The 18,507-nt window shown below is 37.8% G+C and overlaps 1 protein-coding gene across 2 annotated transcripts in view; it reads left to right on the plus strand.

Moving 5' to 3' along the window:
- Positions 1-18,507, plus strand: part of lama5 (laminin, alpha 5) — an 87,990-nt gene that overhangs the window by 60,648 nt on the left and 8,835 nt on the right. For both annotated transcript variants that reach the window (XM_044128158.1, XM_044128160.1), the window contains exons 46-70: positions 374-474; positions 1,121-1,304; positions 1,784-1,924; positions 2,026-2,177; positions 3,077-3,187; positions 3,588-3,699; positions 3,779-3,949; positions 4,520-4,716; positions 4,808-4,924; positions 5,737-5,891; positions 5,993-6,122; positions 6,417-6,519; positions 6,630-6,743; positions 7,681-7,863; positions 8,814-8,956; positions 9,057-9,239; positions 9,332-9,471; positions 10,569-10,725; positions 12,035-12,171; positions 13,571-13,718; positions 13,835-13,969; positions 14,933-15,111; positions 17,245-17,377; positions 17,950-18,093; positions 18,186-18,316. In XM_044128158.1, the coding sequence (XP_043984093.1) occupies positions 374-474; positions 1,121-1,304; positions 1,784-1,924; positions 2,026-2,177; positions 3,077-3,187; positions 3,588-3,699; positions 3,779-3,949; positions 4,520-4,716; positions 4,808-4,924; positions 5,737-5,891; positions 5,993-6,122; positions 6,417-6,519; positions 6,630-6,743; positions 7,681-7,863; positions 8,814-8,956; positions 9,057-9,239; positions 9,332-9,471; positions 10,569-10,725; positions 12,035-12,171; positions 13,571-13,718; positions 13,835-13,969; positions 14,933-15,111; positions 17,245-17,377; positions 17,950-18,093; positions 18,186-18,316 (3,601 nt within the window). The remainder of the gene's footprint in view (positions 1-373; positions 475-1,120; positions 1,305-1,783; positions 1,925-2,025; positions 2,178-3,076; positions 3,188-3,587; positions 3,700-3,778; positions 3,950-4,519; positions 4,717-4,807; positions 4,925-5,736; positions 5,892-5,992; positions 6,123-6,416; positions 6,520-6,629; positions 6,744-7,680; positions 7,864-8,813; positions 8,957-9,056; positions 9,240-9,331; positions 9,472-10,568; positions 10,726-12,034; positions 12,172-13,570; positions 13,719-13,834; positions 13,970-14,932; positions 15,112-17,244; positions 17,378-17,949; positions 18,094-18,185; positions 18,317-18,507) is intronic.

The following is an 18,507-nucleotide window of genomic DNA, read 5'->3' on the forward strand; positions in this document are numbered from 1 at the left end:
CTCAAGGTCGCATGTTTGAGCCCCACGTTGGGCGCCAATATGTCATGAGCCGGCGAGGCAAATTACAGAAGTAAATCATCACAGAGGACTCGGTGTCTGTCTGCTTTATCAAGCCAACAACAAAAACCTTGAAAAAACCCACCTTTCATACCAAACTGGCATTTTCATATCAAAGTTTGTAAATAATGTGTGTGAGGAATTCTCAACCAATCGGTGTAGTTTTCTAACAATCTGCATGTCCTTCAATAGACGAACCGCGCTGGACTCTTACATCTGTTTCCTATCAACCTGTATGAGTTTTGGCCAAGAGGCAGCAACAAATACAGCACAAAAAATTACACAGTTAAAAGAAAGTGACTCTTTTGTGATGCAGGATGCAACTGTTCTCCATGTGGAACCGAATCCTGCAACCCACACACGGGACAGTGTCGCTGTAAACCTGGAGTCACCGGACCGCTCTGTGACCGCTGCCAGGTGGGATCCAGTTTTAAGGTTCTGACCATTTTCTGTGGATTTTACAGTGTAGTCTACGAATTTTAACACTTTCTGCTTCTGTTTGCTCTCTAAGTTGGTTACTTTGCTCTGATCAAGTAAGAAATGGGAACTAGGTCGAAGTGATGGTGTTTAAAACACAATAACACCTTCTATCAATGTTTGCCTCTGTACTGCAAAAACACAACATCTTACTGAGTATTTCTAATTTCTAATGCAAATGTCTGAGTACACTATAAAACAAAACTGTCTTAGAAGTGACGTTTCAGCTAAATATAGGGGCTTGTTTTAAATCAATAATTATTGGATATTGACCAAGAAAAAGTACCAGGTCCACTGACACATTCTTTCACTGATACTGTGGGAAAATGTCTTGTTATAAGTGAAAATAAACTGCCAGTAGAACTAGGATTTTTATTCAATATTCGAGAATTACTGACTTAAAACAAGTTCATAATTGTTCTAAGTTATCACACTTGGTTCCAAGTGTGATAACATGTTTGCACAAGAAATCAGACAAATATCTGGTAAGATGTATTTGTTGTGTGCCTTGTTCAGAAAACCGATAGGAAAGGAAAGGTTTGTGTAACTTTCCATCCTGCCTTTATCTGGTTGTGGTTATTTTAAGGACGGGTCGTTCGGCTTCAACTCGTGCTCCGGCTGTCGTCAGTGTGACTGCGAGGCCTCGGCGGCGCTCGTCCAGCCGTGTAATCCTCAGAGCGGTCAGTGCGCCTGCCAGCCTGGGGTCAACGGACCGAACTGCAGGCAGTGCGCTCCCGGACACTGGGACTATGGACCGGACGGCTGCAAGAGTGAGTGTCACAGCTGGTTACCGTCATACGTCACTGTTTCTGCTTTAGTTGCAGCAGCTGACTGACTCCTTAATGGGAGTGTTTAGGTTTTTTGACCATTTTATTCCACTTTATCACAAACATTACTGTATCTATGCTAGGTCCAAGGCTGCTTGGGGGGAATTATTATGTCATTACACTTCTGGTTCTGGTTTGCTCTGCATCCAGAACCAGACATGGACTAGAAGCATTCAGAGTCTATGCACCACAAACTTCCAGAAAACTGCAAAACAGCTGAAACTCTTAAATCTAGACGAGCAGCACCGGTTTAAAGCTGCTTTTGAAACGTCATAAATGAAACACTGACCAAGGTTTTGACGAAGTGCAATGCTTCACTTGTCGATTTTTGTGCTAATGACGTAAAGCACTTTTAACTGCCTTGTTGCTGAAGGATGTTTAAATCCGATTGGTTGATTGAACTGATCTGTGGGTCACTGTAGGGTGTGACTGTAATGGGGGTCGCTGTGACCCCCGGACCGGTGAGTGCCGCTGTCCAAACGGGTTGACGGGGAGACAGTGTGACACCTGCTTGGAAAGGTACAGCGTCCCAGTGGAGGGCCAGCATGGCATGCACTGTGAAGGTAAGTAAATCACACATACCTGCAGACTGAGAACGGAAACCGGAGGATTAATCACTGACGGACGGCATCCTGTGTGTGTGTGTGTGTGTGTGGACACCCAGTGTGTGACAGCTGCGTCATCGTGCTGCTGAAAGACCTGGAGAGATTGGACAGCAACTTCAGCTCCTTGTCTCTGCAGCTGACGAACCTCAACGCCAGCTCGATGGCCTGGGCTCAGCTCGTCAGCCTCAACGAGTCCATCGAGGACGTCGCTGTGAGTTTAAACACACAAGCCAAACATTCGCTTCCATCGCTGGAATGTGAATTTGGTGTGAAACACGATGATGAACTGATCATCGTGTTTCACGATGGAGATGAATGAAAAACAAGATACTAAGTCTAAGAAGCTGAATCAAATATTGCTACCAAACCAAACATGTGTCTTGGGTGAAATGTCTCGAAACGTTGAGGGAATTGTTTTATAACCTTTATTCTGACTGAATAAATAGAAAATGTTATTTTTTTTCACATCGTTAAACTTAGAAAGCCCTCAAAATCAACTGTACTTATTGGCATTTTTCTGTGTTATCGTCTTTGCGTTCCTGTCATCATCACATCCTCATCTTTGTAGCAAATCAGTAATTTTTGGTTGAGAAGTTGACGCTGCTCCATCATGCAGCTCTATTATTTAAGATGATGATTTAAGAAGCTTGTTGAGTGTTTATACTTCAAAACAAAACTGCATGAAGTCCATTTTTCATCCCACACTGGACTCGGTTTGTTATGGCCGCCATCTTTAATCCTGTTATCTAGCTCAGTTTAAGGATGACCAGCAGCGCCCTCTGCTGGATGGAGACCAAACTACAACACTAAAAGACGGTCAAAGCAGACGTTATTAGTTAATCAATCGTAACTAATATTAATCTAATAAACCATTAATCAATAATTTATCTTAAGTCAGTTGTTTGCAGCCCTTGTCTTATGAAACCCACATGGTAGTGTTTTAGTGTTTTTTTTATGTTATTGGTTTTTAATCAGTTCATGAAAGCTGGGCTCTCTAATAAGGTTCCCAATTTAAGGTTGGCTCAGTGTGAGATCCTCACATCTTCACCAAATCAACAGGTTTGTCTGTTTGTGTGTTCTTGGTGTTTAATTTAAATATCTGGACTCCAGCGCGCCATTGAGAGATACAACAACACGCTGGACCAAAGCAGGAGTCGCGCCGACATGCTGGAGATGGACATCGCCACCATCAAAGCTGACATTGATGACCTGCACAAAAAGGTCAGAAACGCACATCAAGCCTCTTGTTCAACCAATATGGCTTAAATTATTGTCTTGCTTATTTCACAAACATTTTAAGTTTAAGTAAATGTTTTTTATTTTACTTTTATTATAAGTTTCCTTTAGATAATTACATAGATGTGTTTGTCACAGGATGAAATTATAACTGATTTTTTTTTAGACATTTTTAGATTAATCTCAGATTTTCTAGAAAAAACAAAGGTTTGAAAAGTCAAAAAGGTTCCAACTTTTGAATCTCAGAAAATAAAACAAAAAAAGTCAGAATAACATCTAGAAATTTTGGCAGGTTTTTTTTTTAGCAGAAATTTACTCCTGTTTATTTATTTTTTCTGTCTACAATGGCCCTAATTCACAGTCTAAAATGCTGTGTTGTTTTCAGTCAGGAGAAATGACAGGCCGGGTCGATCTGCTGGATAACAGCACCTCCCACACCCACAACAGGGCAGAAGATCTGCTGAGATTCATTAACAACATCAGCATGGACATAAACGGTGAGAGAAACGCCTGTTTATCCCCAAAACACGGCCACAGACAGCGGACTGTTCGACGATCGTCTGCTTCTGTCTGCAGCAACGCTGCACTTGGTGAACCAGTCCCGAAACGAAACGGAGGGCGATCAGGATGTGGAGGGGCAGGAGGCGAAGATCAGGGAGGTTCAGGCCATGCTGAGGGAGATGAGGTACAGGAGCTGTGTGGGTCAGAAGAAACTGGCAGACAAGGAGAAAAACGAAACAGAGAAATGTAAGTTTATCATCTGAGCCCCTACTCACAGTTACTAAGGCTGCAACTAATGATTATTTTTAGTAATCAATTTTCTATCAATTATTTTGGCGATTATTCAGATTAGAAACATTGGCACATTCTAATTTTTTTTCATTTAACCAATAAGTTATTAAAAATACATTAAAAGATTCAAATAAACAAATAATTCAAATCTTTTTTTAAAATAAACAGTTTATTCTCTAAAATGCAGTAAAATATAATTCTTTTCATCCGGGGAGTTTTGGGGAAAACATTTTTACAGGGTGTAGTTATTTTTATATTAAATCCAAAATGTGTATTTAATATAATTTAATATAGTAGTTTAATTACTGTTTTGAATATGCTGGGGGGCTTTTTAACAAATTGCCTTTTTTGGAGTCTGTATACTCCAGTTAACGATTAATCTATTACTAAAATAGTTGGCGATTATTTCAAGAATCGATTAATCCCAATTAACTCGATTAATTGCTTCTGCTGATCATTTTGAACTAAAATATTGTGGAAATTATCACAAAATGTCCAGTAAATCCCTCTGTATGTATGTGTTAGTACTGGATCGTGTTATCAAGGAGCTGGCAAACCGTCAGCAGGAAAATGTTAACTTGACGAAGGCCATCAGGGACCGTTTGCACCGTTTCACCTCTGAAATGATAAACCTGCGAGACGCTCTGAACGAAGCTGTGAACAACACTGCCAGAGCCGCAGAACTCAACAGCGTCAACGAGAAAACTCTGGAGGAAAACAAAGTGAGAAATCGGATCAAACGAAGACTGTGTGTGTGTGTGTGTGTGTGTGTGTGTGAGTGCATCTGATGTCTGCTGTCTCTGTTTCCCTCAGAGGAAGATCGAAGACTTGTTAATGAAGCAGAAGGAAGTGAATGACACGCTAGAAATGGCTGTCGCTGATGTCACTCAAGTCAACACTGTGGTTCAGATGCTGCAGGAGTCCAAAGAGGTAGGAACAAATAAAAATACATAAATATTTATGTAGCAGGGGGCTTCATATAATTGGCTATTTGTAGTCAGGATTCAGGAATATTATGTTCAGTGCTATAAGGTTTTCCAACTGTAAAAAATGTTTACATTCATTTCATTTTGCATTTATTGCAACTGTGCAGAGCTAGCATTTCAAAAAATCCAATCTGTGCAACTAAACTAAACTGGATACTGCCTAGAAAGTCCGGTTAATTTGGGATGGTGTGGATGCATAACCGCACCAAAGAAGTGAAGTGGACTATAAGCGCTAGGCTAACAAACCTGTTAGCCTAGCGTTAGCAGGAGATATGACTTGTAGTCTTTAACCAAAGACAAAAGAGAAACAACCACTAAAATCTGATGCTACTCCATTTTTATTTACTTTTTTGAAGAAAAAAGTTGCACTCAGTGTCGTCTTCAGCGGTTTTTATGTAATTTCCTTCAGTGACTTTTGGTGCAGCGCCTCCACAGGTGAGGAGGTGAACAGGTTTTTTAATTAGTTTGGTTGGTTTGACTCTGCAGTGAAACAAATGTTGCAACTTTGGTCCCCAGTCGAACTGAATATACCAGACTATCGGGTGTGGAATAACTAACACTTTAGAGAGTCATTTATTCCATTCTTTAAACTTGAGGAAGTTTGTAAATTCAAAGTATTTTTTTCTGCTGTATACCTCACTGTCCTACATCCTTAACATTGGATCAATCTTTCTTGTTTCCAAACTGCTTGTTAGTGAGCGGTGTTGAATACTTGGAGCAGACCCTGAATTTATCCCTCTAAAATGTATCTGTCAGGAATATGAACATCTGGCAGCACAGCTAGATGGCGCCAGGTCGCCTTTGGCAAACAAGGTGCAAACATTTGCTGCAATCAACACCTTAATCCCCCTAGTGGAGGAGGCAGAGAAACACGCTGAGCTGCTGAATGCCTTAGCCATGAACTTGACCAGGTAAGGATCTTCTGTGTCCATCTAAAACTTCCCTGTTAGACAGAGAATTAATAAATGGTTTCAATAAAACAACGTTAATCTGTGATGTGTTGCTACTACAGTTTGATCGCAGACACCAAGAAGGATCCGTCTGTGGATTTAACAAAAGTCTACAACAATGTTGTCAATAACATCACTGCAGCAGAACATGCTGCGAAAATGGCTGAGAAGGCTGCAAATGACACTCTAGAGGTGCACACACACACACACACACACACACACACACGCACACACACACACACACACACACACACACACACACACGAATCTTTCCACATGTTGGGTCCCATAAGACCAACAGGTCCTCAGACGGTAACTGAATATACCATATGGGTCCTAGAAATGCAGCATAACAAGTACACACACACACACACACACACACACACACACACACACACACACACACCTACACACACATTCTTTTTTAAAGCAAGTAAATCTTTTTTTGTTGTTGTTAATATCTAGTTTTGCTTTAAATACTTTTAGAACATAAAGAACCAGGACCTTGGACAGTCGGCGAGCACTCTGAAGAACCACAGCATGGAACTGCAAGGAGAAGTCCAACAAATGAACGATGAACTCAACAACAGTAAGTACAGCGTCTTTTAATCTAAATTAAATAGATTTTCATCTTCTGGTTTAAATTGTGACCCAGTTTTTAGAATCTGAAGTGGTAAAATAAATTTTTCCGTCTTGCAGCCCTGAAGGTAGAGCTGGAAGAAGCTCAGAAACGGCTGAATTTAGCCAAGGCCAAACACGATCAGGCCGTGAAGGATTTGGCAGAAATTCAGAAAAGCCTCAATTCCACCTCAAGTAAGCACTTAAAACATTTTAAACCAATGCAGTTTTGTAGAATTACAAAGATTAAATCAAGCCTCATGCATTGGAAAAGCTGTGTGACTGGATGATGCAACAGCAGGTTAAATATGAATCAAATGGTCTCTATTCTTAGAATATTTTATGAAAAAAATAACTATTTATTATTTATTGGATTAACCAAATAATTATTTGGTAGCAAAATGTGCTCAATAGGATGTATTTTTGGTTCAGTTTTAGCTTAATCACTGTGTTCTTAGTCCGTTCTTTCGGGAAATAGACTTCCAGTTAACAATTAACTGATTAATTGTTAAACCAATTAATTGTTTCTGCCATACAATTTTATTTAAAAAAAGTTTTGGCTCTACAATAGTTTACAAGTTTAAAACCAAAAAGACAAACAAAAAAAATCTTAGTACTTAAATTGTTTAAACTATTACATTATCATGTTGGTTGCAATAGCATTACCATATTAGTTTTTATTTTTTATTAAAAATATTACATTTTCTGGCCCGAAGGTTTTTTTACTTCACAATTTTGGCCCACAAGACTAAAAGTTTGGACACCGCTGCTTAGACTATTCATCCTGGGGTTCATACTGCAAATATTACAATGAAATCATATTTTTTCAATTATTACAAAAATACGTCACAAAATACCTTAAAACACATGAACAAAATCAAAACAGAAATACCAACCAACCACCTGAACAATTCCTGAGATAAATTAAAAACCAACAGTAACAATCTTCACTTAATGTATAAATTCATTTATTTGATCAATTTACATACCATAGATTCTTTTAAATATTGTTTTTAAACTTTACATGATCACCAATTAACGTAATGCTTCAGTCTTAAATTGCTCTGTACACACCTGTTTTTTGCAGAGCGTTAATTTCTGGCATTTATTTATTTATTTTTTTAATTTGCAGATGTGACTCAGGAGATCAATGAAGCAAATACTGTGGCCAATAAAGCAAACATTACAGCCACTGACGTCAACAACATGTTGCTCCCCATTAAAAAGCAACTGGACCAATGGCAACAAGCTTACGGTGACACCAACTCCACGAGCGATGAGATCAACAAGGCCCTGATCAACGCCAGCAAGACGGGTGGGAATAATGCAGAAAGGATTTTAGTACTTTATTTTACTACTTTTTCCTCCTGTACATAAATTGGGAACGGCATATGGAGCTGCAAATTGCTCTTTAAATCGTCCACAATGAGTTTTAATAATTATGCCTAAAAATGACAAAGAAACAACTAATATTTTTGAAGGTAAATATAATAAACAAAACAGGCCCTAGCAGTTTTACTATTTTTTTATTGGATCATAGCATTAAATTATTCCAACAGAATAATTGTTGTGATAATACAACTGCTAATTTTTTTATTTCAGTAGGATGTGGTAAAAATAGAATGGTAGTTCTAAAAAATGGAATGTTCAGTAAGAAATTAATAAATTGTTTTACTCAATTAATGAGCCATTATTGAATATTTAATAAAAAGAAAAGGAATGCATTTATTATAAAAATGTATTCTTCAAATCTCAAAATGATTTATGCTTCCATAGAAATGTAATTATTGTACCCTAGGCAGATACAGAATCAATAAATAACCTGTCAGTAATCAAATTATTTAGTAAGGAAACAAAACTAAGGCTGCAACTAATGATTATGTTTGTAATCGATTAATCTATTGACTACAAAAATTGTTATCATTTTGACGATTAATCAGTCTGATAAAAAAACAACACAGTTAACAACTTCACTTACAAATAAATTAAAATATGAAAAAATAAATTATTACAATTCTTTTTAAAAATAATAAAGTAAACATTTTATTGCCTAAATAGCAATAACAACATTTCTTCAGTGAATGCAAGGATGCATCTGCAGCTAAATACTTGCAGCATGAAATTATCCCAATTAATCGTTTTAGTCCCAAGCAAACACAAGAAGCCTAACAATCAACTACTTCTAGACAAATTGCTGATTTTAATTTTATTAAACAAATACCTCTGAAGCTTACATTACCTCAAATAATGTTTTTTCATTCTTAGTTCAAAAGCTGGAAGAGCACATCCCGACGCTGCTGAAGAAACTTGACGATCTGCAGAATTATTCCGTCCAAATGCCAAACATCTCTGAAAACATCAACCGGATCCGGCAGCTCATTCAGGAGGCGCGAAACACTGTCAACAAGGTGCAAACTTTTCTGTCCAAAACTCAAAGTGTTTACACATTTCTTCAAAGTTTATTGGTCTGGACTTGCTTCCGAATGTAACCGGCTGTTTCCCCTGCAGGTGAGCGTGTCCATGAAGTTTAACGGGAAGTCGGGCGTCCAGGTGCGTACTCCTTCTAACCTGGCGGACCTGGCTGCATACACCTCCATGAAGCTGCACGTCAGGCCATCACAGCCAAAGCGGAGAAAACGTTCCACCACTGATTCAAAAACACAGTTTGTCTTCTTCCTCGGCAACAAAAATGTACGTCCTACAACAGCAACTCAGAGGGACATTTTATGGCTAAGAGGGACAAATGCGTGTTATTTTTATAATCATGTCTGCTGTGTTTGTAGTCCAATAACGAGTTTTTGGGCATGGTGTTGGAGGAGAAGATACTGAGCTGGTATTTCAATGTTGGAGAAGAAACTATAAAGGTGATGTCGACTCAAGATGCCCAAATTGACAAAACATTCAACACAGTTGTGCTGGATAGGTAAGAGTTTTAACAAAGTTTTATAGTCAGGCTGCAACTACCAATTACTCCAGTAATTGATTAATCAGATAACCCTAACCCAATTCTTTCTCCCTTTATACTGTACACCTAAAAACTACATTTTGTGTTTACTTGTGTAGACTTTGACTAATATTTAAATTGCTTTGATGTTCTGAAACACTTTATGGTGACAAACAAACACAAAAATAAAAATCAAGGAGGGGAAAAAAGCTTAACACACCACTGAGTCGTGGTGTTTCAGAAACTGTAAGCATATTGAATATATGGACTGAGAATGGAGCCCTGAGGAACCAGATTTTCCCCCCTTAGATTTATTACTATCAAATGACACAAAATTAATTGATAGTCACAAATGACTTTGAGAATCAAGGCGAACAAAAATTTTAAACAAATTTCAAAAAAAAAATTTGTCAAAGAAAGAACTCCAGTTGATTTAAACAGCAGATCTCAGCAACAAGTTACCAATTAATGAGGTGATAAATTAAAATGAGATCGATAATTTACTTGCGGATAATTATCAAAGAGATTCTGCCCTTTAAAATTGTTGAAAAGCCGACATTTTGAAAAATGCTGCAAAGATTTGACAGTGCTAAGTAGGTACTTTGCTCTACCTGCCACTTTGCTGGTTTTCCCTGTCAAAGCTGAATGAAAGATATATTTTGAAAATAAATTTTGGCTGTATAATTCTATATAATTCATTTTAATTGTTGTTTTATTTATTTACTTTGGATATTTAAAACATTAATGTTCTTCAGAAAACAACGTTTGAGAGGTTTAATGTGCCGTTATCGTTGCAGCAGTAGAAAATTGGGTCAAAATGACAATATTATGGTTTATTGCAATAATTTATTTATTGTGATGAACATTATGTTTTGTCAAATGTAGCCATCGGAATCATGAAATCACACATAAAAACATTGTACAGTTATAGGTAAACATCAATCAGAAAAACAACTCGAAAACATTGCAAGTTTAATTTATCTTATGTTAAAAATGTGCTTAGCTTTTCAGACTTCCCAGCTTAAAGAGCATGTATTTAGATAATGCTTGTAACTGCCTTGTCTGTTTTAATGTAGGATTCTCCAGTACGGTCAAATGTCCATGTCTTACTTCTTGAACTACGAAGAAAAAATCTTCAAGGCAAAAGGGGAGGGCAAAGGTGAAATGGGACTGCTCAACCTCCAACCCAACAACACAGTCTTCTTTGTTGGCGGACCCCCAGATTCTTTCCAGGTGAGCAAAGGCGGGCCAAGTGCCGCCATTGTCAGGTTACACTCACTATTACAAAAGAGAGGAATGCTGCAACACGGCGCTGAAAGTCACCGCAAAATTTTCTTCAAAACTAACAAAATTGATGTCACATGTTTGTACGGCAAGAATTTTTGTTTGTGCTACTATGATTTTAAAGATATTAATGCATGTTTTCAGAGGTCATGACAGGTCAGACAGCCCCCCGACCTTCCTCAAATCAGCATTTGTTTTATCGCCTTGCCAGATGAGGCATCTCAAATCATACAGCTGCTGTTTTGGACACTTATCTTGTGAATATAAAAATAAAACTTCTGGGTAATGCTGACATAAAAAAAAAATTAGGAGTTTCCTCTTTTCCCAGTCGGCATGAACAGAAATGGGAAACTGCATGTAAACAAGCTTGGATGTAGAAGAAACGTGTCCCCTTGTCTGGAGGAACTGCTGCTGGGGAGATTTTGAAGAAATTAACAGGAAATCGTGGTCCAACGTTGTCAGTGGGGAGCATGCAAACTTTTGAAGATATTGATGAAAGTTTGAAGGTTAGAGGTTAACCAGCCACTGACCCCTCACAATCAACTCTGCTAAATTTGGTTTGTGCAATAAATTTTTTTGTTTGTGCTGCTATATTTTTAAAGATAGTAAAATGTCTCCAGAGGTCATAAAAGGTCAACCAGCGATCCACGTGACACAAATCTAACAAAATTAGTGTCATACACCTGTGAGGTGGGATGGATTATCTCAGCAAAGCAGAAGTGCTCACTATCAAACATTTAGACAGATTTGTGGACAACATTTGAAAGAAATGGTGATATTGTTTATCTGGAATGAATTTTACATCTTTGGGTCCATCTCATGAAAAAACAAAAGTGTTGCATTTATATTTTTGTATATATTCTCATAATTAAACAAACATTCTCATCGCCTGACCCTAATACTCCGTCTTAACGTAAGAAGGGATGACTGGAAAAAAAGCTCCTTTTAGAAAATGTTTTCTCTCATTTCTAATTAAGACCGGATTGTGTGAGAAAAAAATCACAGATTACATTTTTAGTCCATATTGAACAGCCCTACTAGCAGCATTAATATCATAAAACTTCAAAATGTAAGAAATCTGAAAATCAAACATCACCAAGAAAAAGCTTCAATTTTATTTTGAAAGCATAAAAAAATATTGTTTGCATAAATAAACTTGATGTTCTTTTTGCATAAATAAACTTGATGTTCTTTATGTACAGTGCTTATTATGTGTTAACAGAAATGAATACATTTGTTTTTATTTTCCTTCTTTCAGCTTCCCGCCCCATTTAACAATTCAACTGGGTTTGAGGGCTGCATTCAGCTGGAGTCGCTGAACGAGGAAGTAATCAGTCTGTACAACTTTGAAAAAACCTTCAATCTCAACACTAAAACAGAGATACCGTGCAGCAGGTCAGACCACGTTTGCTTAATTTTGTACTTGGCAGCACAAGTTTTTTCTGTTTGCTTTCCCTCCAGGGCAACAATGGAATGGTTTAAAACAAAACATATTTATTTGTTAGAATGGCATAGCCAAAGTCCAGACCTAATCCCAATCGAGAATCGGTGGCAAGTTCTGAAAACTGGTGTTCATTAACACTCTGCATCTAAATTGTATTGACCCTTTGCAACTACGCCACTCGAGGCGTAGTGACGGACGTTGGCAGTGACGGACGAGAGTTTTAACATGATGCCATCTGTCAGTCATTCTATGGGGTTTGTCAGCAACTGACCAATCAACCCAGTTGTCCCCTTATCTGGAGGAACTGCTGTTAGGGAGATTTCAAAGAAATGAATGGGAAATCATGGTCCAACGTTGTCAGTGGGGAGCATGCGATCCGGGCAGCCGTTACCCAGAACGGTGTATGTTTGATTTTATCTGTAAATTCCAACGGTTTCTCTAAGGCAGCATGGAAACATGTGCTCCAGTAACTGCGGTACATGTTTACGTTGACTGTTTATGCTATATTTTTAGGCTTATTCCTGAAGGCAGATTTTCACAAGCCAGTATTATTTAAGTCATTACTCAACCATTTTGTACAGCTTTCTCACTCACATCCAATGAGACTTTGTGTTCCTCATTCTTCCTGTGGCTGTGAAAGGCTGAGCTTTATTGTGGTTTTATCGTTGAGTTCTCCGTTGTTTCCCACAAGACCTGATGTAGGACTCATTAGAGAATTTTCTTGCCAGTTGTCTTTGCTTCAGTGTTTTTTCTTGTTCGAGTTAAGCTAATTTGTCTGTGAATGTAATACACTTGGATGGGGCTACAAAATTTTTAAATAGCTAATTTAAAAACTGATCCATTCCCTCCTGACGTGTTGATTAAGTTAATCTTCTTACTTTGTATAAAGTGTTCGCTGCAAATCCGCGATTACACTGAGGGCTGCTGTACCATCACGGCCGTATCTTTCCTCGTAAAAAGTTACACAATAAAATGACGAGTTTGGTTTGTATCCTTATCTATTTGTTTTTTAAAGTGAAATCAACTAAATAAAAGCAACATTAGGGTAACAGATGTATGTTTTCCAACAGGCTTTACAGGAGCAAATAGGTTGTGACGTCACAGGCAAAGGGTCAATACCGCTTTGTTTTAGTTCTTCACATAAAATTTCAATAAAATATATTTATGTTTATGGTCGTAAGGTGACAAAAACTTACAGGATATGAATGTTTGTACTAGCCACTGTACATCCATACAGAAACCCAATTGTAAGACTTGAACAATTGCTGCAAAGCACAACTCCACAATAGGGTCATCTTTGTTATTGTTATTATTCCAAATATGCTTGCTGAAAGAATTTTCTTATAATAGGTCTTTGTTGGTTGACGGGGAATATTTCGATGGAACCGGCTTTGCTGAGATCAACTTTAATTCTAGTAATTTATATTCAGTGATGGCAATTGACCAGAACATCAGACTCCTGTCACGCGAAGGAATATTAATCTTTCTCAAAAATGAGGTAAAGACCCATTTCAATTGATTACAACACTCCCACCTTTGTGTCAATGTTATCTGTTCATTGATGTCTGCTGTCATTCTTCAGAGGCACTCACTACTTTCTCTTATGTCCATCAGACGAAGGTTTTGTGCCTGGCCGTACGTCAGGGTCACCTCCGACTTTATTATGATTTCAACGGTACTATGATTGAACATCCGCCTGACAGTGACGATTTGAATCTGCTGAAGATTAGTGATGGAGAGATGAGGCTTGTGAGTCGGACATGTTTTTATTTTCTGTTTTATCTTAAGTTTTGACCATGCAGCTGCAGATGGTAACCCTCTGACTTCCCATCATTTGGCTCCTATTTAGGAACAAAGGCAGCAAATTCTCACGCACACACTGCAAAAACAAAATCTTACCGCAAAATTTTGGTCTAGTTTCTAGTGCAAATATCTTAGTACACTTGAAATAAGACAAAGTTAACTTAAAAGTAACTTTTCAGTTAAATAGTAGCTTGTTTTAAGTGAATAATTCCTTAATATTGATGAAAAAGTAAGCAGGAGCGCGTTGAACACAACACTGTAGAGTTTTTGCTTCTCACTTTATGTTTTATGCTTTAACTGTCGTTTCTAGTAGCCAGAATATTGAACATATTTTCATACTTTTCTCGTACACTAAGAATATCAAGCCTGCGTAGCTAGGAAACGGCGCAGTGCTCGTTGAATTTGACTCAACAATTGGGAGGTTTTTGAATTGGCTCGTTTTCCAGATGCCAAAAATCATTAACTTATTGCCAAAACACAGCTGGGTGGTGCAATTAAGTGTTTGGGAAGCAGTAGAAACTGGGGATGCACACTGATAGTTTTCTCATTCCCAAAGCTAGAAATCAATAACATGCCTGAAATAAGAGCTAATGGGGGGTTGGTGCAAACCCATCTTCTATTATCCAACAGCTGGTGCTTATCTATTCAGCTAACATTTGCCAATTATCAACAGAAAGCATATCTCAAATGAACATACATTTAAGTATTGTAAATGATTAGTTTTCAACAAAGTAAAACTGATTGGACAAAGGAAGTGATTTTATATATTTTTACATATATATTATTTCAGTTTTAGGTTCAAGTTGCATTTTAATGAGTTGCTAATCCTGCAGCAGCATATTTACTGTATCATAATCTTCTCCGTCATATTAACTGTAAATTCATTTTTCTCTTTTTATTGTTTTTCAGCTGAAGCTTGTATTGGTTGAAAAGTATAAAAGGATCACAGTATTCAATCACAATGGCTCAACGAGCACGGATCAGCAGAGGGCTGCCCCTGTCTTTAACTTAATTTTAACAAAAGACTTTCCAGATTTCAGTGGTAAATACTATCTGGGAGGAGCACCAGAGAAAGAGATGCCTGAAAGGTGAGTGGAAATGTTTGTCAGTAGGGATTGAATGGTTTCCATGATGGGTTATCATGTTGCTGCCATTACCATGTTTTATTGTGCACATGGTGTGTTCAGTTTTACTTGCATTGTTACTTTTCTGCCGTCTTCCACAAATTTTCTACAAATCTGATGTCACCAGTGGATTCCTAGTGTCTTTCTTCCTGTCAATCTCTGTATTTACAGACTGTAAACTATCAGTGTTTTAAGTTTTATTGCCTCTGGTGAGCAAAGAAAAAAAAGGTTTTTGCTTTTTTTCAGCCATCACCCTTTTTTCACTGTAAGGACCAGAGGCTGCACTGGACAGTTTTTTTGTACTAGTTGTCAATTTTTTTATTCTAAAAATGGCATGTCCAATAAGGAGGCTGCACAGTGGTGCAGTTGGTAGAGCTGTTGCCTTGCAGCAAGAAGGTCCTGGGTTCGATTCCCGGCCCGGGGTCTTTCTGCATGGAGTTTGCATGTTCTCCCTGTGCATGGTGGGTTCTCTCCGGGTTCTCCGGCTTCCTCCCACAGTCCAAAAACATGTCAGGTTAATTGGTTTCTCTAAATTCTCCCTAGGTGTGAGTGTGTGTGTGAATGGTTGTGTGTCTCTGTGTTGCCCTGCGACAGACTGGCGACCTGTCCAGGGTGACCCCGCCTAGGGTGGATGGGTGGATGGATGGATGGAACTGAACAAGCTGAATAGATAACATACACCATGCCTTCACACATCAAGCAGATGCAAAAGTGTAACTTGAGTTCTTGTTTAACTCTTCATACAAAGAAAACAAAGTGTGTTTGCTTTTCAACAAAGAAAGCACATTCAGATCAATGGGGATTCTATTGAACAAGAAAAATATTTAGGAATCATTTTGGATGCTCAGTTAGACTTTAGGAGCCATGTTGATAAAATCTGCAACAAAATATAAACTGTTTCAAAATGATTAGAAATGGTCTTACACTTTGCTGTCAGAGATGTTGTTTGTCTCCATGATCCTCTCTGAGCAGATCCTTTGTATGGAGCTACTGGTCTCCTACCAGCAAAACTCAAACCATGTAAAGTCTCTCTAGTCGGGTCCTAAAGGTTTTACATCAAAAGCCAATCAGATTCCTGCAGTTTGGAACTCACTTCCTGTCAATTTAAAGTCTGTAACCAGATTTAGTATATTCAAAAAAACAACAAAACTCTGGTTATGTCAAAAATAGAACTGTTTCCATGCATAATGATTTTATCTTTTTACATTTCATTGTTTTATATGTATGATTTTGTACATGTACTTAGAGTCATATTGTATTGTATTATTTTAAATTATTATTTATTGTTTACTAGTTTTTAGATGTACTGTTTGAAAAGCCCATCTAGGGAAAAGAGCTGTGAATTAGCCTCTGCTATAGACACTTTGATGCAAACACAGTTTGTCTGTGTCAATGTGTATCTATCCCTGTCAAATAAACTTTAATTAATGTTTGAAAGCCAAAAAGTTGGTCAAAGACGGACAAAGTTCAGTTAACGCTATGATGCACGGCAAAAACACACAAACTTACCAAGCATTTTTGACCTGGTTTCTGATACAAATACCTGAAATGAGACAAACCTAACTTACAAGTAACTTTTCAGCAAGATATAGGAGCTTGTTTTAAGTAAATTATTCCTTCATATTGATAAAAAGTACTAGTTTGACTGGCAGATTATTTCACATTTTTTCCATGTTATAAGTGAAATAATCAGCCAATGGCACCATACATTAAGGTGAGGTGAAATTCAAAGTGCTTTACATTAATTAGAAAGAAATACAACAACCAACCAAAGGAAAGAGCAAAGCAACTATTGACTTAAAACAAGGCCAGATTTATTGCAAAAATATTAATTCTAAGTTAATTTGCCTTTTTTCAAGTGATTGGACAAAAATACTTGGTAAGATCATGATGTCATGATGATGTCATGTTGGTTTTACAAGCTAGAAAAAAATTGTGATTTATTATTTTACCAATTGATTATGGATCAGAACCAACAAAGAAAAAAAGGATGGACTGAATATTAAATGTATTATTATTATTATTATTAATAATAATAATAATAATAGCATAGCTATAGATGTGGATTTTAAGCTGTTGCCTTTTTTTGTCTCCCAGTTTAAAGCAGCTGTTTTCAGGGAGCAACTCTGTGAAGGCCTGCATCAAGAACCTAAAGCACACCGGCTATCCTTTCGACCTGAAGACCATAAAAGCCTCTGGAGTCAGTTCTGGCTGTAACAGCAACCTGCTGGTAAAAGAACACACTTACTGAAATCTACGGAGCTAAAATGATGACACCACCATCAGTGCACTTGAGAGGCTTCTTTTGCTACAAAACGATAACTAGCATTGGTTTTAGCTGTGATGTTATTAATATAACGCTCTAAATCATGTATACATGATATATAAAAGAAAAAGGGATGCAGTGCTTTGCTGCTAATACTCAACACTACAATAACTAGGTGACAAGGTCAGGAAAATGTTTTCATTAAGAAAAAAGTAGCATGGGAGAGGGACGGAGGTCATGCTAGCCTGACTATGACAAATATAACATGTAGATGTGCTGTGGAATTCTGTGTTTGGGTTCAGTTACAACATAAAAAAGGCGACATAACACCAACTCTGACAGATTATCAGTAGATCAAATGTTTAAATTAGCTAATTAGCAATTCTAAACTAGGTGTATCTGGAATTACCTGCAGTAAACCGAACAGAAATGACTGTTAATTCTTTTCCTTTTTGCTCCGCTCGTGTAAACAGTCTGAACTGGTTTGCGCTGAAGCAGGAGAGGACAGTTTGTTAAAATGTTGTGTGTTTGTGCAGGTTGCTCGGGAAGCTCATTTCAGCAGTCAAAGCTACATGAAGTTAGCCCCAAAAGACGTTAGCAGCCAGAATGACAAATTCTACGCCAGCTTCAGCTTCAGGACAGATCAGAAAAACGGACTCATGTTTTTCCATAAAGATCAGGTCAGAAAAGAAAAATGTTCATTCCCATGATCTTTCCTGCTTCCCCTTTCTATTAACTCTTTGAGCTTACTGTTCTCCATCCATGGCTGCAGGAGGGAATCTGTCAAGTCTCTTTGCAGAAGGGCAACATTGTGTTGAGGGTGAACAACTCAGAGGTTAAGACTCAGAAGACGTACAACGACAACAACAACCACAATGTTGCTTTCTACATTGACCCCAATGGGTAAGACAGCCAGAGATGGTGTTTCATTATGGTAATGTCACAAAAATAAGTCTTCAGTCTTGACTTTGACTTGTGGTCTCAGACTTGAGTCATAGTGCCATTTTTTTATCTCATGTACAAAAAAGTGAAAGCCGGTATGTGGTTTACAGACTACAGCTGCTGTAATGTTTTCCTGTGAAAGGATGCAGTGG

The sequence above is a fragment of the Gambusia affinis genome, linkage group LG01, assembly GCF_019740435.1.
Source record: "Gambusia affinis linkage group LG01, SWU_Gaff_1.0, whole genome shotgun sequence".
In the NCBI taxonomy this organism is placed as follows: Eukaryota; Metazoa; Chordata; class Actinopteri; order Cyprinodontiformes; family Poeciliidae; genus Gambusia; species Gambusia affinis.